The sequence below is a fragment of the Callithrix jacchus genome, chromosome 9, assembly GCF_049354715.1.
Source record: "Callithrix jacchus isolate 240 chromosome 9, calJac240_pri, whole genome shotgun sequence".
Taxonomy (NCBI): Eukaryota; Metazoa; Chordata; class Mammalia; order Primates; family Cebidae; genus Callithrix; species Callithrix jacchus.
In genome coordinates this window covers 128,669,256-128,692,392 of record NC_133510.1, presented here as the reverse complement: position 1 = coordinate 128,692,392, position 23,137 = coordinate 128,669,256, and the positions used below count along the sequence as shown (strand labels likewise).

The window sequence follows — 23,137 nt, the reverse complement described above, 5'->3', positions numbered from 1 at the left end:
AGGAAAACTTGTGCCTTCAGAGAAAAAAAAAAAAAAACAGACACATTTGTTAGCATTTCGTAGCCAGGAAGAGAGGGCAAAAAGATGATAAAGACATAGAAGATGATGCAGAAAGCATCATGGGAGGATAAATGGGTGGATGGGTGGATGGATGGATGGATGGATGGATGGATGGATGGATGGATGGATGGAAGGGTGAATGGGTAGATGGATGGATGGAAGGGTGGATGGGTGGATGGGTGGATGGATGGATGGAAGGGTAGATGGGTGGATGGAAGGGTGGATGGATGGATGGAAGGGTGGATGGGTGGATGAAAGGGTGAATGGGTGGATGGAAGGGTAGATGGATGAATGGAAGGGTGGATAGGTGGAAGGAAGGGTGGATGGGTGGATGGAAGGGTAAATGGGAGGATGGAAAGGTGGATAGATGGATGGAAGGGTGAATGGGTAGGTGGAAGGGTGGATGGATAAATGAAAGGGTGAGTGGGTGGATGGAAGGGTGCATGGGTGGATGGAAGCGTGGATGGGTGGATGGAAGGGTGGATAGTTGGATGGAAGCATGAATGGGTGGATGGGTGGATGGAAGGGTGGATGGATAGATGGAAGAGTAAATGGGTAGATGAAAGGGTGAATGGGGGGATGGAAGGGTGGATAGATGGATGGAAGCGTGAATGGGTGGATGGATGGATGGATGGATGGATGGATGGATGGATGGATAGATGAAAGAGTAAATGGGTAGATGAAAGGGTGAATGGGGGGATGGAAGGGTGGATAGATGGATGGAAGCGTGAATGGGTAAATGGATGAATGGATGGATGGACGGATGGATGGATGGATGGAGTGGGTGGATGGAAGAGTAAATGGGTGGATGGAAGGGTGGATGGATAGATGGAAGAGTAAATGGGTGGATGAAAGGGTGAATGGGGGGATGCAAGGGTGGATAGATGGATGGAAGCGTGAATGGGGGATGGAAGGGTGGATAGATGGATGGAAGCGTGAATGGGTAGATGGAAGGATGGATGGATGGATGGATGGATGGATGGATGGATGGATGGATGAAAGAGTAAGTGGGTGGATGGGTGGATGGATGGATGGAAGAGTAAATGGATGGATAGAAGGGTAGATGGGTAGATGGAAGGGTGGATGAGTGGATGGAAGGGTGGATGGATGGATGGACTGGTAGATGGCTGGATGAATGGAGGGAAGGAAGAATGAATGAGTGAGCACCTCACCACAGCCATCTCCCTCTGCCAGTCTGCCTGCTTGGCTACCGCATCAGCTCCACCTGGTGTCTATTCCTGGGTCTCTCCTCTCCTATCAGGCATTCTCCCAAAAGCTGCATGTTTACCTTCATGAAGTAGAGGCTGACTTGCTACCTAAAAGATCATCAGCAACCAACACAATCCAGGATCACACACCTGTGGCAGCAAAGTCCTTAATCATAAGCCTGGGATTGAATCCCAGGACAGCAGCACCTTCTCAGAGGGCAATAGGGGCACTGGGTGGGCTATTCCATGGGTGCAGATGCTTCAAGTGCCCACCCATGGCTGTCACAGGTGAGGTCACAAGGCCAGACCCTCATTCCCCTAGCATCTTGTGTATGCGACCCTGTTTTAACCAATGGGGAGGAAGGTGCCACAGCCAGCTGGGGCCTGTAGGAATTAGTCTCCTCTGCAGGAAGAAATGAGGGATGGCACCGTGGATGGCATCCCTACCCTCCCTTTCTGATAGTGATGACCCCTGTGTGAGGAGCCCAGCAGGCTTAGGAGGGTGATGGGAGGCTAAGAAGAGCCTTCAGTTGAAACCTTTCAAACTGCAGCCAAGTGCTAGCCAGAGGGGGTGCACAGTGGGCAGGTTTACCGTGTCACAAGGCAGGAGGCTGGAGGAGGGAGGCTGGTAATGAGCTCGGCAACTTGTGACACTGGCAAGGACACGGCGTCCTACCCTCTCTCTGCTCTGCCGCCCCAGAGTGTGGACAGCTCCTCTCACAGTTACACCTCCTGCTCCTTGCACAGTCATGCTCAGGGACAGAAAGCGGGAACGTCCCTGTGCTTCATTCCTTTTTAACAGCAAGTTGTATTTCTCCAGACTCCTCGTCCAACTAGCCAACTTCCTCCTGGGTGCGATAATCACAAGGGAAGGGGATGAACTAACCGTGATGGTTTAGACCAATCCAGATGCCACCCTGGGGCTGTAGAGGGGTCCAGCCTTACCCAGTGGACCAAAGGATGTGGCTACTCAGAGGGCAAAGACCTCAACTGAGGCCCCTTTAGCAAGAAAGCTGAGGAGGAAGCAGGAGGCAGGAGTGGCCACTGGCTAAGAGAACAGCACTGGCCACCACCTCACCCGCTGAGTATACCACGGGTCCTTGGTCTGTGCTGCGACACAAGATACCTGAGATTGGGTCATTTATAAAGAATGGAAACTTCCTGTCTCACAGTTCTGGATGCTGGAAGGCCAAGACTGAGACCCCAGCAGGGTCAGTGTCTGCTGAAAATCTGGTCTCTTTGCTTCCAAGATGGTGCCTTGTTGCTGCATCTTCCAGAGAGGATGAAACACCATGTTCTCGCATGGCAGAAGGGGCAGGCGAGAGGGCCTAAGCCAGTTTCCTCCAGCCCCTGTGTAAGGAAGCCATCCATTCGTGAGGACAGAGTCCTCGTGGCTTCATCGCTTCCCAAAAGGCCTCACCTCTTACTACCACCACCAAGAGGATTGAGTTTCCTCATGAATTTTGGAGAGGACACATTCAAATCACAACATACAGGACTCCAATGAATACTTCCAGATCCATACAGTCTTTGTGATCCGCAATAAATGATCCAAACAAAGGAATAAAGGATGACTCCAGAACAAAGATCACACATCCTAGCAAAGCATACAAACCTACAAGGGTGTTCTGCCCCCTTCTCTGCTGCCCTTATGACTTCCCCTCAGCCCAAACACCAGCCCCACCAAGCCACCTGAAGCCCCGTAACCTCCCATGCTCCTGCTCCTGCCCCTGCTCATCACACACATCGTTCCATCTCCTAGAACACCCTTCCTTCTTTCCACCTGGCTCATGTCTATTCACCTTCAAGAATCAGATAGCGCATTCCTTCCACCCCTTTCTTCCCCAACTCTCCCAAACAGTAGGAGCCCTCTATGGGCTCCCAGACCCTCTGGGATTCTCTCTGTCTGCACCCATAATGTTCCCACCCTGAACCCTTAGCTGTGTCTGACTCAGCAAACCAGACTCCTTTCCTCCAAGAGGAGAACCCATTGTCTATGCTGAGATTGAACTTCTTTTTACCTTCTCCAAAGTTTGACAACTATACCTCCAGATGGCTAGATAAGACAATGACAATGATGAAAATTATTACAGCTTGACATTATTGAGTGCATGCAGTATGCCAGGCCAATGTGCAAACTCTCTACCTTAGTATCTCATTTGATCCTCACAAAAGTATGAGGCAGGCAATGTGATTTTTACAGTTTATGGATAAAGAAATAGAGCTTCAAAAAGACTCAGTGACTTGCCCAATACCATGAAACTAGTAATCACTGGAGCTCAAATTTCAAACTAGGCAGGTTGACCCAACAGCCCGTGCTCTTGACCAAAATATCTCACTGCCACCTACCTTGAAGGAAATCACAATTGAAATTTTGCTGGGGTCTACCTCCTCCTAGGCAAATCAATAGGATAATGAAAACGGCTGGATAGCAAGGATTGTTAATCCCACACACCAGCTGAATCTGCTCCAGGGCCCTATCTGGGACACTTACCCTCTAGATACACAACGTTTATATTTGCCTTGATAGTTTAAGCACGTTCATATTTTATGGCTCAGTTTACCCATCCAACACCACTGTGGAGTAGACAGAAGAGGTGCTCTCACTTGGAAACTCACACATGAGATACTAAAGCAAAGGGAGGTTAGGTGACCGCCCTGAGGCTACATGGAGAATGAGAGGCCAGCTGGGCTTTGCCTTCGGGTCTCCTCCTCCCAGTCCCAGGATTAGAGGTCAGTGATAAGGAACTCTGACCAAAGCCTACCCAGCCCCTGTCCCGTGGTGGTCCACATCCTCCCTGGGGATGAGGCCGCCGGTGTAAACTAAGAGACTCGTGTTCCTTGGGGTTCTGGAAGCTCTGCTCTGGGATCCTCTGGAAGAGCCAAGCACAATGAAAGTGCATCCCTGGTGACAGGACAGTGGTATCCCTAGGAGCTTGGAGCTGTCAGAGGTGCCAGAGTGACATGGAGGCCAAGAGAGCTCCCAAGGCCACAGCCTGGGAGGCACCAAGCTGTGAGCTGGTGCAGGCAGCAGCCTGGGGCTACAACGACAGAACAGATCATGGAGGAGGGACGGAGAGCCCTGAGCACCCAGCTCAGGGAAGCTCCAACTAGAGAGAGCCGGAATCCTGTGTAAGGCAAGTGCGGTAGGAAAATAGCCCCTCCAGAGATGTCCACGTCCTAATCCCAAACCCTGTGGATATGTTGCCTGACATGGCCAAAGGAATCTGGGCAAGTGTGATTAAGTCAGGGATCTTGAGATGGGGAGATTATCCTGAATTATCTGGGTGGGCCCCTTGTGGTGACATGGGGAAAGCAAAAATATTGAAATAGGACTCAGATCTATTTTCACAGAGCAGGTATTGATGGAAGAGGAAGCAGGAGAGTCAGAGCAGGTGACACGATGATGGAAGCAGAGATGAGACTCATGTGGACCTATGAGCCAAGGGATGCTGGTGGCCTCTAGCAGCTGGAAAAGGTACAGAGTAAATTCTCCCCTAGAGCTTCTGGAAATCAAGCCTGCTGACAACTTCGCTTTAGCCCAGGAAACCTACTTAGGACCCTCTGACCTCCAGAACTCTAAAATAATAAATTTGTTAGGTTTTTTAAGTCATTGAGTTTATGGTAATTTTTTAGAGCAGAACAGCAAAATTAATACAACAGCAAGCAAGAGCTCTCTAGCCAATGGACTCAAGCTCTGATGGTAGACATAACCATTCATTCATTTGCTGAGCAAATACTATATACTTGGCACCAGGCTGAAAAAACAGCCAGTGAGCAAAACAAACATGGCCTCTCCCATCACGGAGCTTGAAATCCAGTGGGGAAGACATGCCAGTTATCAATTCATGGCCTCTCAGCTCCAAGTTTACCCCTCATTACCTGCTCTATGAAAATAGATCTGAGCCCTATGTTGATATTTTTGCTTTTCCAGTGGGCACGATGTTAGGCTTGTCAGTAGAGCATGCTGGAGAGACAGTTTGGGAGGAAGGGGTTGGCTTTCTGATTCTGAGCTCCTCACTCTGCAGCTCCTGCCATGTATGAACCTTCTCCAGCATTGGTGGCTTCCTCAGCGCCCCATTCCTGCAGTGTATAGTGGCCAGCAGCACCTCACAGCTGGCAGCTTTCCCCAATGTCCACCTTCAGTAGTTTGGTAGCAAGTGCATCACCCTGTGAACAGCTGTCCCTAGCAGTGCAGACGGCAGATTTCCACCAAGCTCTGCCTGAGTGCTACATCAGCAACTTATCTGCCATTCAGTGAGCTGTGCAGAATTGTTGCTTCTGGGGGATGGGCAGGGGAAACATCTCTGAGCATTATAGTTTAGCCCTCAATCTAGTAGCTGCTCCCTTTGTCTGCCATTCCTATATTCTTTAGAGTTCTCTTCACTTCTAACTAACCAATCCCTCATTATCCCAATCCTCTGTCATAGTTAACAATTCTTTCCATGTTCACATTCTTTCTCATGACTGGACCTAGACTGAGACAGACAGGACACAAACACTCATAAAATAAGTATGGATCACAGACAGTGATGGGGTCTGCACGAGACAAGGACAAATCAGTGAAAATAGAAAGGGGGAGACTAATTCGGCCAGGGTAACCAGGAGAGGCCTCTTCACACTTGACCTTCAAGTGAAAAGTGATAAGAAATCAGCCGTAGCAGAGCATTCTGGGCCGAGGGAGCCAAGAGGTGACCTGAGAGGAATGAGACGTAGTGTGGCCACGTTCTCAATGTGCAAGCTTCTGAGGGACAGGTAGGATTCGGTTCACAGGAGTTATATCATGCAATAAAACCCACAAGATAATGGCATGGGCTCTAGCCTGTCACCCGCGAATCCAGTCCTTGGCCCTCCTCTGATCAGTTCTGGGTAATAGCAGTGTTGACCCCTGGAGACGCTGTTTTCTAAGCTTATGCCTCAGCTAGCAGGGTGAGATTAAGTGAAGGACTTTGCAGGATCTGGCAGGAAGAGGGAGGCAGAAGCCAGGTAATTCCTCCCCGACTCCCAGCCCTGCCTCAGGTAGCATCCTTTGCAACAGTTGAATCTCTCCCGTGCTCCAGCCCTAACAAGACTTCTTGAATGTGATTCTGGCAGCAGCAGTGACCCCAAGGTCCTGCGCTCTGGTAATACCCCCTCCTCCCTCACCCTCTGGCCTGGGGGTAGGAGCAGATTCCTACTCTCACTAGGGTGCCCAGCTCTCCTGTTCTGTCTGGCTTCTCATCTGTTTCGTTCCCTGTGTATTTAAGTCCTTAAGCTGCTCTTTTCTAACTATAGAGGAATTTCTGCTTCTGGTCAGACTCTGACAGCTGTGCATCCATTTTTTGTACATTCTGTAGCTATGTACCCTAGTATCCTTACTTCATGCAAGTGTGGTCCAGCATTAATTGCCACTGATCTTTTCATGACTTGCTTTGAAATAAGGAAATGGAGGAGGGGAAGAGGAAGAGGAAGAAGGAGAAGGAGAAGAAGGAGGAGAAGGAGAAGGAGAAGGAGGAAGGGAAGGAAGAGGAAAAGGAGGAGGAAGGAGAAGGTAGAGGTAGAGGAGATGGCAGCAGTGTTATCTTCTGAACCCACAGTGAATGGAGTGCTACAGAGAAAGCATAGAGAAAAGTGGTAAGGACTTTGAGTAGAGATTCTCCAACCTCAGCCTGACCTAGCTGAGCTGGAGAATTTACAGATGAGTTCCCAGGCACAAGGGATGCAGCTTCATTCCACCCTAAAACCCATACCCATCCATCTCTGTTCCCTAATAGGCACTTCCCCATCTAGATGTGGCTGCCCTCAAACCACAATGTGGGCCAATGATGATAGGGATGATCTCCATCAGTCTAATTTTCAAAAACTCAATGACCCTGGAAGCTTGGACTAAAGCACAGATCCATTCATTCGTTTAACAAACATTAACTGTGCCAGGCATTGTGCCAGGTGCAGGAGAGACAGACGTGGACAGAACTGTCCAGAATAACCCTACTGTCGTGAATCCTACCTTCTAATTTTCTGGAGACAGAAAATTAACCCTAAATATCAACTAGTGATAATATCTATGAAGAAGATAAAACAGTTGATGTCAGGTAGAGGGTAATGAGCTGGCTAGGGAAGGAGGGCCAGTTTTAGCCAACAAGGTCAGAGAAGGTGGCTCCCTAATAGTTGAGTTGGGAAAGAGAGCCAGTCGTGGGAGACATAGGGAAAGTGTGTTCCCAGCAGAAAGATGCACTCAATACAGTTGAGACCCTCGATATTTGGGGATGGCAGAATTAATGAATTGTAAGATATAGGGCTCAAAGGAGTCTCAACTTTGTTATCTGACTTGCATGATAAGTGATTAAAAGCACCTACAGATTTTTATAGACTATCAGGACATGGATCCCATAGTCTGGTACCACGCGGGGAAGTTAAAGCAGTGCAGAAGACGGTTGAACATTTCCACTGTAAAAAAGGGTATCAAGCAACTGGCTGATCCCTTGACTTCCTGTCTCTGCAGAATCTCTGGAATTTAGGCTCTGGAATCTGACCCATGACCCTGATCTCAGAGGCAGTTCCTGAGCTTGACTGAACATAACTTCAGCCGAGCTCAGGGTAAGATGTCCAATCACCTCCAGGCCAATGAAGCAGCACAGGCACTTTTGTGGACTCTGGAACTCTACCCTGCTTAAAGTCGTCAGTTCCCAGCAAGGCTCTTTCAGTCCATCTGCATTTTAGAGTTTTCCAATCTGTAAGTTACCTGGGGACCTTCAGAGCAAAGCCAATTGACAAGAGGCTGGTTGCTTGGCATACAGAGCCACTGTTCCCACCATGTAACCCCGATGCATTTCAACAAAACTGTTTTCACTCAGTGCAGCACTCAGTTCTGATATGCATGCAGATTGAGAAAATAAAGAACAAGGGCTCCCCAGGAAACAGTTCCACAATATCCACAAATGAAAAGCGATTTACACGGCAGACTATAAATCACTTCTAAGGAGCCATTATGGAAAGCAGGTAGATCAACTGCAATTTAAGCCTATTTTCCTTGTTTAAACAGTGTATCAGGCACATGGGTAATAATAGAGTATGCAGGGCACCATGTTTATATTCAAAGAAAACTTCTTTGTGACACTTTTTCTGAAGCCCCCTCTTTCTCACCATGGCAAGAGGGACGATTCCCACAAAGGTTGTCTGGCTGACGAAGATCTCCGAGACGACCAGCTCACTCATGGAGTCCTCAATCGGGTACTCCACCTGCCAGGTAATCTGCTGGGCCCCAGCCAGGTCACTGCTGTTATCAATTCCAAAGTCTACTTGCAAGATCTCATAGAAGGATCCATTGACTCTGGAAAACAAACACATATTAAGGTTCCATTTAAAACCTCAGACTCAGCAGAATGTCAAGAATGTATAAATTGCCACATTCTTATTTCTCAACCAAAAGAATGACTTCCAAGTTCAACAAGCCACATGGCAGCATTGACAGAGCCTAATTCACGGCTGCCCATCAGCAGCCCACAGCTGAGAATGGGCTGACGATCCATCTCCAGGGTTCCGTGTTGCAGAAAGCAGGCTGCCCTTCACTGGATGAGTAGCTCGGCCAGCATTTCACCTCAGACGCCATGCACTGCTCTCCCCTCCCCAGCCCAGGCACGGGCACGCCAGAGGCCAAGCTCCACACTCAGGAAAGGCCCCCAGATCATTTCATGTAGCTCCACTGCTCCTCCAATCACAAAGCACACACTGAATCCTGGCTGTTCCTGCTTCTACTTAGCTTGGGCCTGTGGACCAGTGGTTAAAACTCTCGAGGCTTTAGAATTTGCAGATAATAGTGGAGACATCATAGATGTGTGGAAGCATCAGGAGACTGAGAATGAGAAAGATCTTCACACGCTACATGGTTTGCCACATAAACTACGAGCAACATAAAAAGGTACAATGCTGGATTTCTCATTTCAGCAAATGGGATTTGAAGAAATGTAAGGAAATCCCACCTGCCTTAATTCATGTACTGGCCACATCATATGTGTGTTTGGAGGTGGGGGGCTAAGAAGTTGGTGAATTCTTTATAACTGAAAAAGACAAGTGTGATTCTCAGTATTTCTATGTGCAGTATTTTTATGTCAATGACAAGCCCCTTGTCATTGACATGCGCTTGTAAATTGCAGGCTATTGCATCAACAGGGAAGTCACTGAACAGAGTTAAAACAGAAAGCTACGCAGCACAGGATTGTGAATGACCCCAGATTTGTTAGCCTGTTTCCATCCCAGTGAATCCAGCTTCACCCAGATCCAAGGAAGGTGATGGCAGAGCAACTGATCCATAAGCCCTGCCCAGGCCTGAGCCACACACACCAGCTGCTCCTTCTCTGCCAATGAGCCTGCGAGGACCAATGTATGCTAAGAAGTCTCTTTCCTGTATCTAGCGGCCTAGGCAAAGTCTGCAGTCTGGGCTCCTAAACTCACAACCTGTGAGGAAAGAGTTTTGAAAAAGAACCTGCTGGGTTGGGTGCGGCAGCTCATGCCTGTAATCCCCGCCCTTTGAGAGTCCGAGGCAGATGGATCACGAGGTCAATAGGTCAAGACCATCCTGGCCAACATGGTGAAACCCCGTCTCTATTAAAAATACAAAAATTAGTTGGGCGTGGTGGCGCACCTGTAGTCCCAGCTACTCGGGAGGCTGAGGCAGGAGAATCACTTGAACCCGGGAGGCGGAGGTTGCAGTGAGCCAAGATCACGCCATTGCACTACAGCCTGAGTGACAGAGTGAGACTCCATCTCAAAAAAAAAAAAAAGGAAAGGAAAGTGGAAAGGGAAAAGGAAAAGGAAAAAAGGGAGGGAGAGAGGGAGGGAGGGAGGGAAGGAGGGAGGGACGGAGGGAGGGAGGGAGGGAGGGAGGCAGGGAGGGAGGGAGGGAGGCAGGGAGGGAGGGAGGGAGGGAGGGAGGGAGGCAGGGAGGGAGGGAGGGAGGGAGGGAGGGAGGGAGGCAGGGAGGGAGGGAGGGAGGCAGGGAGGGAGGGAGGGAGGGAGGCAGGGAGGGAGGCAGGGAGGCAGGGAGGGAGGGAGGGAGGGAGGGAGGGAAGGAGGGAGCGACGGAGGGAGGGAGGGAGGGAGGGAGGCAGGGAGGGAGGGAGGGAGGCAGGGAGGGAGGGAGGGAGGGAGGAAACCTGCTGCCTGCTGCTTGTCTAGTGGACTCTCCTACCATGGACAGCTCTCTTGCACTAGGACCCCTATAAGAATGGTAGTGGAGAAACCACCGTTCTGCTTCCTTGTATATGCCGAGAGGTACCAGAGGAACACTGGAATATAGCCATGGCACTGACAAAACTAAATCACACTGACCTTACTGATGAGAAATTCTACCCAAAGTAAAACGACATTGGACTCCACATAGATCTGGTCACAGGCAATCTTTTTCTCACGTAGCCAAGAGTTTAAGGAACTCTCAGTTACCATAGTGCCCAATATGGTGGCTACCAGCCACAAATGGCTATTCACATTCAAATTAAAATAATTTGAAAAGAAGTCAAATTTAAATTCAGTTCTTCAGTCACAGTATCGTAATTTCAGGTGCTTGCCAGTCACATGTGGCCTGTGGTGACCTGTTGCACAGGGCAGATGGAGAACTGTTGCCCTGCTCGGTATATCCTGGGAAAGCCATTTATGCACTTTCTGCTAGCAGATTCCTCACCTGGAAAATGAGTGAATAATGATAATATCAGTCTTTCTACTTTCAGTAGAATTATGAGGATGGAATGAGGGAATGGGTGTGTACTCACTTCATGTACCATCCAGTACTATGAATTCATACTTGATGAATGATAGGGGACACACAGCTGTGGAAAAGCTTAGGGCCCCCATGGGCAAACATAGCCAGGTGGTCCCAGCTGAGCTAAGCTTCATGTACATACTTTGGGTCTATAAATCTTCAAATATCTTTTGGTACAGATTGTTTTATAAGAAATTGTGTGTTGAACAGGAGTTTCTGAACTCATGAGAGGACTGAAAGTGTGCACACATGGGACCCCCTTCCCCACCAGGGGACCCCTATTTACCTGGGTATCTTTAGTGAAAGGCAAAGAAAGTAGAGATGAAGGGCTGAGCTTTTAGCTCAGTTTTTACCCAGAGTCATCCCTCCTGCCCCACTGCCATTTACCATCCACCACATTCTAGCCTAATTTCTCTTCACTGGTCACAGAAATTCTCTGCGAATCCATCTGTTAAGTCACCTCCTACAAGAGATGCTTGGTCCTGTCAGATCAAATTTTCAATTTCTCTTTGGGCAGCACTGTGCTTTGTAACCAGAACTAGGGAGCTGCTTCCAATACCTGCCGTGTTCTCAGCATTCCGTAGACCTCAGAGAAGCTAATGCTAGGAACGTGAAGATCCAGTGAGAGGAGAAATGAGCTCTCTCACCAGCCATTTCATGCTGAAAAATCAACTTTCTGGTCCTGGGGTAAAGAAAGAGAAGTGGCCAGTCTTTGGGCAAAGAGGGTAGGGTCCATATGACAGGATCAGCCCCTCTGACTGTGGACACATTTGCTTCTCTCCAGCTTCCCAGCCTGTGAGCTGCACCAACCTGCCCAAGTCCAGCAATGAATGGAATAGCAATTAAGGCAAAGTGAATTTTATGTCAAGGTTTTTTTTAAAGGTCATTTCTCTCAATCCAGAGGAAAGAGGTCTCATACTTTTAGGCAATGGGTATGCTTGCTAATGGGTCCATTTCTATGAAAATGAGTTCACAACTGTTCATTTTACCTGCTCCTGATCTATTCTTGATAAGCCTTTCAAATATCAAGAAGTGTTTCATGATTCTCCCACTTTAATAATTACAACCACCTTTCAGGAATCAGGATCAGTGTTTCAGCCATGAGCCATTCATTAGGCAGTTTTCCCTGCAGTGGAGAAGTATGCATGTGAGCGTGTGATAGTGTGTGTGTGAGTGTGTGTGAGAATGTGTGCATGTGGGTAAATGTGTGAATGTGGGGGTATGGGAGTGTGTAGGAGTGCACAGGAGAGTGTGGGAGAAAGAGAATGTGTGCATGTGTGGATGTGTGTGTCAGCATGAGAGAATATGCAGCTCTCTGAGTGTATCAATAGGATATGTGCATGTGTGCATGTGTGCAAATGTGTGCATGAGAATGTGTCTGAGTGTGTCTGTGAGAGGGAGAATGTGTGGATGTGTTTGTGTGAGTGTATGTGTGAGACAATGTGTAAATGTGTGTGTGAGAGAATATGTGAATGTGTGTGATAGAATGTGTATTTGTGTGAATGTGAAAGATAACGTGTGAATGTGTTGTGTGAGAATGTGTGAATGTGTGTTGTGTGTGAGAATGGGTGTGCGTGTGGAAGACAGAATGTATGAATGAATGTGCATGAGTGTGAGAATGTGTGAAGGAGTGTGAGATAATGTGTCAATGTGTGTGATGTGAGTGTGACAGAATGTGTGAATATTTCTTTGAAAGAACATGTGAATGTATGAGTGTGGGAGAGAATCTGTGTGTGAGTGAACGTGTGTGAGTGTATATGAGAGAGAATGTGTGTGTGAGTGTGGGAGAGAGAGAGTGTGTGTGTGTGTGTGTGTCAGGAGGAATCTGGTGTGGAGTGGCCACACTGCTTGGCTGTTTCTCCCTCAAGCTAGAGTACACACCTTCCTTCCAAAAGGACTTGCCTCCCAGAAAGACTGTTTGCCATGGAAACCTCCACTTCCATAAAAGCTGAACCTCCTCTCTGGAGTCCTGGGACCCCTAAGGAAGGGCTGAGACTGCTTTTAGTGTGCAGTGTGGCTGCAGCTCAGCCACGGCAGCCAGGAGAAGGAGAAGCCATGGGGCAGCAGAGAGGGACGGGGCGCCCAACCCAGCAGCATGTCCCCAGGACCACATCCAGCTGTTTCTCACATGTCACTCATGGTCACCAGAGTGACTGCCTCACAGGACCAGGGAAGGAAAGGAGGGATCAGAAAGGAGGGAGGGAGGAAGAAGTAAGAAGAGTGGACTGTTCTCCAGCAAGTTGTATCATTTACAGACATTAATTTTGCAAACTTCTGGATGGTTCTGAGCTACCAGGCAGAGAAGGTAACACTTTCCCCACATGGTAATTCTAAAAATGGGACAAGAGAAGCTGTCTCTGGTCTCATGTCTCTTTTTTTCTTTGGAGACTTTTTCTAGGCATTAATTTTTAAGGTGACCAAGAAGCAAGGTAAACACTGAATGATGATTACACTGAACAAATGTCCCAGGATAGGATTTGCTGGTGACTCTCAGGAAATACAATGGGAGACAGGGACCTCTGACTCCTCCTCTCGACCGTGACCTCCATGAGGACAGAGATGTGCCTGTCTTGCTGCCCTGATGGTAGTGCTGGCACAGCACCTGGAAAATTGTAGAGCTCAATGAGTATTTGTTTAATTCATTGAACATACTTAAAAGACCCAACAGGATACCCTGTAAAACTCGGGGGGATGTGGCATTTGCATTCTGAGAGATGACAGGCCAGCAGCCAGCAGAGCCTTGAGCCATATTCTTCCAGACCATAGGTCAATTTATATGCTCTGCTTGGGGAAGACATGTCTGTCTTCACCACTGGGCCACTGTAAGTTCCTCAAAGGCCAAAACCTATTATAGCACGGTAGTCGCTACAGTTCCTGGCACATTATTCACTAACATTTATTTGGCACGCCCCTGGTGTGTCAGGGGCACTGAGATTCATTAGTAGACAAAACAGATGAGACTTCTGTCTTACTAGTCAGGAAAATAAAAGATCACGTAATGAAAACATTATCATGAACACAAAATAGAAGAATTAAAGTTATTTTAAGAGTTAAACTAAATTCTTCAATTTTTAAGAATTAAAAAAATATAATTTCAAAATGGTCACCTTAAGTTTCAAAATAGAATACAAATTACAACGGGAGACCATGGAAGGGCATTCAGGAGTAAGAAGCTGACAGCTGAGCTGAGACCCGAAGGATGAGAAGCCAAGTGGCTCCTCAACAAGTGTTTGTTGAATGAATGAGTCTATTTTAAGCTAAAAAAAAAAATCATAGGAAAACTGTATCCCAAACGATCAGCATGAACACAAGGTGCTAAATAAAAAGGAGCATCTTTCAAGTCTTTGTCTGAATGCTGCCAGCTCAGTAACGCCTCCTCTGACCACCCCGCCTAAAATTCCACTGTCATCTCCACAATTCTAACCCCTTTATCCTGCTGTAGCTTTTCCATGGCTTTTACCTTCTAACATACTGTTATTTATTTACAATGTTGATTCTCTCTCTCTCTCTCCCTCCCTCTTTCACACACACACACACACGTACATGCACACAGAAGTATGTAAGTGCCTGTTTTGCTCATGAATGTATCCCCCACACTTAGAAGGTTGTCTGGGACATAGGAGGTGCTCGTTAAACATCTGTCAAATGAATGAATGAATGAGTGTTAAACACAGTCTGAGTGGGTCTCAGAGGAGCCCGTACTGAGTGCAGCAGAGCCCCTGAGCTGCAGGTGAGTGGAGGAGACAGAGCTGTGTTGGTGGGCAGGCCAGGGAAGGCTCCTGGGGAAGCTGGGTTGGGGCTGAGCTTTGGGGGCTGGACTTACACGACAAGCAGCTGCCACACCCCCACTGCGTGGGGTCCCCTCATCATCCCTGTTTACCCTCTTGACATCCTTCCCACTCCCTGAGTCCTCACCAACACTGGTGTCCCAGAGAGAAGCGGGGCACATTCCCACTCACGGACCCCTTCAACAGACCAGAGGTCTTTAGTTTGTCTCTGCCTCACATACACCTTTTTTTTCATCAGGATCTAGTGGCTGGCTCTCAGAATGGAGCATGAAAAAAAAACATCTTTTTCTGCAATTTCATAAAATCCAGGCACAACCTCTTTATTTCCATTCTGTCAAGGACAGTTCCGCTTTCTCTGAGTATGCTCTGAGAAGACTCTTTCAGGTCGACCAGTCAGGCAGTGGTTGGCAGTCAGAGGTCCAGAGGTTAAAAATATTTAAGAGCCACTAGTCTAAATCAGGGGCTTATCTTTCAGGACTCAGAACATTCTCTCACTGTTGGTTTGATTTTCTGGCTTTCCATAATCAAATTGCAACATAGAATTCTTTTTAAAAGATCTAGGACTGTGCCAGCTGAGCATACTCTAAGAAACGGGGTTTCTTTCATGGAGTTTGTGGCTGATGGGGAAAGTTACATAGAAAGCCCAGAGGCTGCAGCTTCATATGGCTGAGCTGCTTACGGCCAGAGCCACACTTTGCTTAATCACCCCACATGATGGTTTATGAAATTTGAAACAGCTAGCAATATTTTTAACTATGGAGAATCTATACCCCCAAAAATAGTAACTCTGGCTTCCCTGGAGAAGGTTAGGCAACACTATTCCACGACCCCATGTGGTAATAATCAGCTGGGGCAGAACACGGCCCCCTTTATTGGGGTTGAAACTTTCCAATAGGCCTGAGCCACTTTACTCACTTATGTCCCCCAAGTCCCTGTGGACATTTGTGATCTCTGAGAAAACACACTTGGTTCGGGGCCCTCTAGAAGACACCTTTTGCTCTGCGTTTCCAGCTCATCATTGAGTCCCCATTCTGCTGAGAATTCATGTCCCTACTTCCACTCCTCCCTTGTCCACAGGGCAGGACATGGCATGATCCTGTGAGACCCAGTCTCCAGCCATGGGCTGGACTTGGTTGGCAGTGAACCCTCACCTCAACTGGATGAGGGACGCTTCCTAGGAATGTGATTTCCAGTTAGGAAATTTGGAATTTGGTCTGGGATGCTTTTTCAAGCAGAGATGTGAAATCTAACCAGCTGTGCAGACCTCTTCTATCAGGCAGACTAAAACTGAAAAAAACAGATCAGAGTGAAAATCACAGGGCAGAAGTTAGAATAAATATTTCCAGAGTTTCTGCTAAATTTTTACTTCTGGTTGCAGTTCCTAGAACCCACAACAATACTTTTCTTGGGTTCCATGAAACACCTCCGTATCTTTATAGTTCATTCACCCCAAAAGGTGAAAGCAACCCAATTTTCTATCAAGCAATGAATGGATATGCACAATGTGGTATTTCTATATGACAGAATATGATTTTGCCATAAATAATGAATTGCTGACAAATGCTGCAATACAAATGAACCTTGAAAGGGTTATGCTAAGTGAAAGAAGCCAGTCGCAGAAGACCATATAATGTGTGACGCCATTGACATGAAATGTCCAAAGCAGGTAAATCCAGAAAGACAAAAAGTAGATCAGTGTTTTCCAAGGACTGGGGTAAGTAGGGGGATGGGAAGTGACTGCTACTGGCTGGAGAGTTTCTTTGGGGGTGATGAAAATATTCTGAAATTACATAATGTGATGATCCCATGACTTTATGAATATGCTAAAAATGGCTGAATTGTTTGCTGTAAAAAGATGAATTACATACCATGCTCACTATACCTCAATTGTTTTTAAATAGAAGAAAATGAGTAAAAATCAACTTGCAAAAGTATATGAATAATACTTTTTATAAAAACGGTAAACATACATGCAATAATTCTTTCTATAGTTTATGTTAAAACTACAAACAAATGCATGGTAATGGCAATGCCTACCTCAGAGAAGGGAGAGAAATAGTAAATCAACAAGAGGGACTGACGGCTCCAAGTACAGCTGCAAAATATATTTCTTTTAAAATTTGAAGAAAATAAAGCCAAATAGCAAGATAAAGCTGGGGGAAGGTGAATGAGTGCTTGTTATATTATTTGCTATACTTTCCTCTAATCAGGAAATACTTTACAGAAACATAGAAGGTGACCATCTTCAACTCTCTCTTCTTTGGTTTATTCTACTTTTGTTTAAATCTCAAATATATTTTTCCAGTGTAAATACTCCAAAAAACTCTCCATCTGATCCCTAAGTCAGCACATAATAAGTTGGCCAACCCATTGCCCCACTTCCCAAACACAGAAAAAGGATGTTGGAGTCTTCCTCTTTTTCTGTTCTTAAATTTTTTAAGTACTTCGCAGACTGTCATGAGTGGCCTTATTTTTGCTTACCAACATTTTCCCAGAGCTGAAAACAATACATCTTGATAATGAGCAAATACTTGAGGCTCCTCCGCTTTCTCAGCTGCCAAACCCACGGCAATTTCTCACACTAACAGCTCGCCCTCACTTCCAGCTTATCTGATTTTATCAGCATCACCGTGACAAGCCCAGAGACAGCTAAGACAATTGCCACAATTTTTTTCCTACTGCCTCTATCTTTCTGACAACATCCCAAAACCCTTCCAGCAAATAGTGGCTCAGAAATCATCTTACACCAGGTTCCTAAATACGACTTTTCAGAATCGTCTCTGTTCCTTTCTATTACAACCTGGAGGAAAATGCTTGTTACATAAGAAATGGACAACGGATTTCTCACCAGAACCCATTTCTATTCAGGTCTCCTTAAAAAGAAGCAAACCCATGCTGACGGACACGGGAAATCAGATGACAGACTCCAGACATGAAGGACAGAGGGCCAGGTCTTGATACCGTCCTCAGGTTCCTGGGGCAAACATTCACAGCGTCACCTCGGAGTGGAACTGGGTGTCTGATTTTGATTCATAACATATAACTTTTGAATAGATAATCCATTCCTAGGATGTAAAATTCCAAAAATATAAAAGAAGAGAATAGTCTTCCTTCTGCTGCTACCTCCCCAGACTCCAAATCCACTCCCCACAGCCAAACCAAGTAATTCTTTCCTTATTAACCCTGCAGACATATTCAAATCATCTACCAGCATGAGAAAGTGTGATGCTCTGCCCCATTTTTACACAAGCGTGTGCGTTATACACTCTGTTCCGCGTCTAGAACATCTGATCTCCAACCCAAAGGGAAAGGAGAGGTCTAGTTGTTCTCCTCATTAACTACGGAATGCCCTGGCCTGGAAGTGATGACCGCTCACGTGGCCCCATCTGACCACAGGGCTGTAAGGGCAATCCTCCTGCACGCCCAGAGGAGAAGTGATCAACAGTGCCCATAACTAGAGAGCAAGGAAGCCCTGGCGCAGGCAGGTCACACAGCTACAAAGCAGAGCATCCGGGATCTGCCACGCCTCTGATGCCACAGTCCATGCTGGAGAGAGACTGAATGTGACATTCGTGCATTCGTACATGCACATTTACTGAGTGACCACTAGGTCCGCAGCCCTGTGCCAGTTACGTATCCACAGGAGGAAAGTGAAGATCGGAGTCACACACAGAAAACTCTAATTACTGGCTGGGCTCAGTGGCTCATGCCTGTAATCCCAGCACTTTGGGAGGCCGAGGCAGGAGGGTCACTTGAGGCCGCGAGTTCAAGACCAGCCTGGGCAACATGGTGAAACTCCATCTCTACTAAAACTACAAAAATTAGCCAGGTGTGGTGGCACACACCTGTAATCCCAGCTACTCGGGAGGCTGAGGCAGGAGAATCACTTGAACCTGGAAGGCACAGGTTGCAGTGAGCCGAGATTGCACCACTGCACTTCGGGCTGCGTGACAGAGCAAGACTCTGCCTTAAAAGAAAAGAAAAAACTCGAATTACGTTTCAAAGAGTGTGCTTCTGAGTGGAAACCTTCACCTGTTGTGTTGCACAGGATCACTCTGCACCTTTGCTGGGAAGGGCCTCGTCAAACAGGGATTCTTCGAATGCCTAACAGGCAAGTTGACTCCACCAAGTGGAAGTATCTGCTAATGAGAGCAGGTCCTGGGGTCATGCCCCATGCACGCTGCTTAGCTAGGTTTTCCCAGGTGGCCGTGAAGAGCTCCTATAAGACCAGCACCCTGAAGCCCTCTCTGGTCACCAGGGGCCAGTTGGCAGCTGCAACTGCGATCAGTGCCAATTTTTTTTCCCGGGCCTGCTGAGGTACAGGAGCAGCATAAGGCACAAAGGATTACACTGGCCTCTCCATGAAGGGGACTGCAATAGTGAGAGGACCAGGGCTTTGTTCGCGGCTCACCTACAAAGATCAAGCCCAACATAAGCTTCCTGCAGAACACGAGATCAGAAGAGCGCTCACATTCACCTGGAGCAAAATTAAAGGCCACAGATATTTGACTGTACCTACTAAGAGAATTTACTACTCTCAAAGGGCTGGCGTTACGAGGTGCAAAGATCATGAGGTTTATTGCAGTCTTCCCCAGGAAAGGCAACTCGATCCATCCTTCCAGTTACTCTGGTCAAAATCTTGGTCGTCCTTAACTCTTCTCTTTCCTTAATAGTGCATGTGTAATGTGTCCAGAAAGCCTGCTGGTTTTACTTTGGAAATACACATTTTTTTTTTTTTTTTTTTTTTTGAGACGGAGTTTCGCTCTTGTTACCCAGGCTGGAGTGCAATGGCGCAATCTCGGCTCACCGCAACCTCCGCCTCCTGGGTTCAGGCAATTCTCCTGCCTCAGCCTCCCGAGTAGCTGGGATTACAGGCACGCGCCACCGTGCCCAGCTAATTTTTTGTATTTTTAGTAGAGACGGGGTTTCACCATGTTGACCAGGATGGTCTCGATCTCTTGACCTCGTGATCCACCCGCCTCGGCCTCCCAAAGTGCTGGGATTACAGGCGTGAGCCACCGCGCCCGGCCCTAGACAGGTGATTCTTATTAACACACAGGTGCTCTACATTTACTCATAACTCAAGAACATACCGAGTAGGCAGCTGTTACCCGCCCACCACTAATTACAAACTAAAAGGTACCCTCCACAGAGGAGCCATGGGGGCAGGATCAACTTCATGTTTCTCAACACCTTCGTTTATAAAGTTCAGGCTGGCATGAGACCCAGAAGTGTATTGAAGCTGTATGTTCATCAGGGTGATGTCAGAGACGACTTCTATCTCTCAGTCCTTCTTTGTACATTAAGCTGGTTAGTAATTGATAAGGTATTTTTTTCAAAAATTATATTCCACTTAAGAAAGTGGCATGGAAAGAGCCATAAGTTACGTAGAAATACGATTTACATTAAAATCCATCTGGTTTTTTTTTGTTTTTTTTTTTTTTTGAGACGGAGTTTTGCTCTTGTTGCCCAGGCGGGAGTGCAATGGCGCAATCTCGGCTCACCGCAACCTCCACCTCCTGGGTTCAGGCAATTCTCCTGCCTCAGCCTCCCCAGTAGCTGGGATTACAGGCACGCGCCACCGCGCCCAGCTAATTTTTAGTATTTTTAGTAGAGACAGGGTTTCACCATGTTGACCAGGATGGTCTCGATCTCTTGACCTCGTGATCCACCCGCCTCGGCCTCCCAAAAAATCCATCTGTTTTAAGAATACACCATGTGTTCTGACAAATGCATAGTCATGTAACTCACCACACTCAAGATACAGAACCTTCCTACCACTCTGAAAAGTGCTCTCATGACGCTTTCAGACAACTCGCTTGCCACACTCCCCAACTCTCAAAAGCATGGACCTACTTTCACTCACTCAAGGTTTCCCACTTCTAGAATTTCATAAAAATTGGAATCATCACACATAATGTAGTTATTTGTATCCGTCTTCTTTCATTTAACATGAGGCTGTGATGGTTAATCCATGTTTGTGTGTCCATCAGTAGCAAGTTCCTTTCTATAACTGGGCACAATTTGTTTATCTATCTATTCATCAGTTAATGCACATTTGAGTTCGTTCCAGTTCTTGGCTAGACTGAAAATGAATATGCTGTTGTAAACATTCATATATAAATCCTTGTATGAACATATGTTTTCATTTATCTTAATCTAATACCTAGAAGTATGTTTGCTTGGTCATATGACAAGTATATGTCATATGACATATATTTTACAAAATTGGAAAATTTATAAGCATTACTTCTTCGAATATTTTTTCTGTCCCTTTTCCTTTTTCTTTTTTTTTTTTTTTGGACTCAATTACACATAGAAAACTTACTATTATCACACAGGGCCCTGAAGCTCTTTTAATTAACATTGTCAATGTTTTTCTTCTGTGTTCTTCAGACTAAATGAGTTCCATTGGTCTGTCTTAAAGTTCACTGACTCCTCCGTCATCTCCAATCCTCTGGTAAGCCACCCAGTAAACTTTTTTTTTTTTGAGACAGAGTTTCCCTCTTGTCACCCAGGCTGGAGCACAGTGGCACGATCTCGGCTCACCGAAACCTCTGCCTCCTGGGTTCAAGCGATTCTCCTGCCTCAGGCTCCTGAGTAGCTAGGATTACAGGCGTGCGCCACCACACCTGGCTACTTTTTGTATTTTTAGTAGAGACGGGGTTCCACCATATTGACCAGGCTGGTTGCAAACTCCTGAGCTCAGGCAATCCACCTGCCCCGAACCCCAAAGTGCTGGGATGGCAGGCGTGAACCACCGTGCCCAGCCCCAGTAAACTTTTTTATTTCGGATATTATATGTTTCAACTTTATTCTTCTTATAGTTTCTATTTTTCTCCATTTCATATATTTCCTTTCACTAGGAGCATATTTTCCTTAATGTCTATAATATTATAATAATAACTACCTTATAATCCTACCCTGCTAATTCCATTATCTGGGTCACCTTTGCACAAGTCCCCACTTAGTGTTTTGTTCCTCTGGTGTGTGAGTCCTCTTTTCTTGTTCCTTCTTATGTTAAGTGATTTTGAATCACATCCTGACACTGTGGAACAATTCATTGTAGAGACTCTAGACTCTGTTACATATGCCTGAAGAATCATGCTATTACCTTTTTATTAAAAAAGGAGTTAATCTGAGCTTCTTGGAGTCTTCACAGTGCATGTATGGTTCCAGGGTCAGTCGTAGATTTGGGCAGAGACTATATACAGAATGTGAGGCCTCCCTTTCTCTAGTTTTTTTTCCCAGCATTCTCTCCTCATTTTCTGGTGGTGGTGGTCGCCCCAAACACTGCCTCTGGTTCTTCAAGTCAGGAAGACTGAGCTTTCTGCAATTCAGCTTCCCTGCATGGGTACTTCCACCAGCCTCTAAGTCATAAAATGAGAGACTCATCCAATGCCCTTCCCTGCTCCCAAGTGTCTGCTGCTTTTGGTCACTCTCTGCATCCTTTAAATAGCTGTTTGTTGTATTTTCTCCCAAGTTTACAGTTGTCATCTGTGTGAATATTAGCATTGTAGCAGCTCCTCCACTGTTATTAGGCAAGAATCACCAGTGCTAATGTTTTGCAGGCAGGTGCTGTTACAACGAATTTAGCAACAGGTAAAACATGAGGACAACTTTTCCAAGGAGTATCACAAATGACAGCCAGCATCCTCTAAAAAATAAAGTAACTACCTCTGATTCAGTCACTCCCAAAGCACATGGCACCACTGGGTCACCAAGAATTATTACAGCACCATCAGAGCGAAGGAAAAAAATGTCCAGGTATTTCCACTTGTATGGTGGATAGCTACTGTATACTGGGTCTGGCCATAGGAACACACAAGCTCACTTAGAACCCAATGAGAAACATGTGGCAGCCACAAGGTGGGAATAATTTGAGCAACAGCAAATATTGCTATTTGTCTGTCTGCAACGATGAGTCTGTAGGCAAGTGTTTATCTCTCCCATACAGACAGAGAAGTAAATGTATTAGCTCCACACTCACACCAGTTGAGGAAAGACAGATTTCCAACATCAGAGGAAGCAAGTGAAGCCCGGAGGCTCATTCCAAATGACTCACTGCTCAGTGGAAGAGTAATACTTAAACTTTCCTTAGGTTCCATCTCTCGAAGTTCCCTTCTAATCAAATACATGTATTTGTGACCAATCCATTCAAATAAAAAAGGACTTTCCAAAGTTATTTCATTTACATTTCATCTTCCCTCTAAAACCCAATAGTACAGTTGCTTTTGATTTACTAATTGTTAATAAAGGTTTTTTTTTTTTTTTTTTCAGAAAAAAAAAAGAAAAGAGAACGACAGATGCAGACAAACACCTCAAGACATTAAAAAACAAATCCAAAC

At 46.4% G+C, this 23,137-nt stretch overlaps 1 protein-coding gene across 4 annotated transcripts in view; it reads right to left on the bottom strand.

Annotated features, from left to right (window-relative positions):
- Nucleotides 1–23,137, bottom strand: part of TMEM132B (transmembrane protein 132B) — a 520,042-nt gene that overhangs the window by 156,865 nt on the left and 340,040 nt on the right. For all 4 annotated transcript variants that reach the window (XM_035258161.3, XM_035258162.3, XM_078337717.1 and 1 more), the window contains one exon: nt 8,391–8,577. In XM_035258161.3, the coding sequence (XP_035114052.2) occupies nt 8,391–8,577 (187 nt within the window). The remainder of the gene's footprint in view (nt 1–8,390; nt 8,578–23,137) is intronic.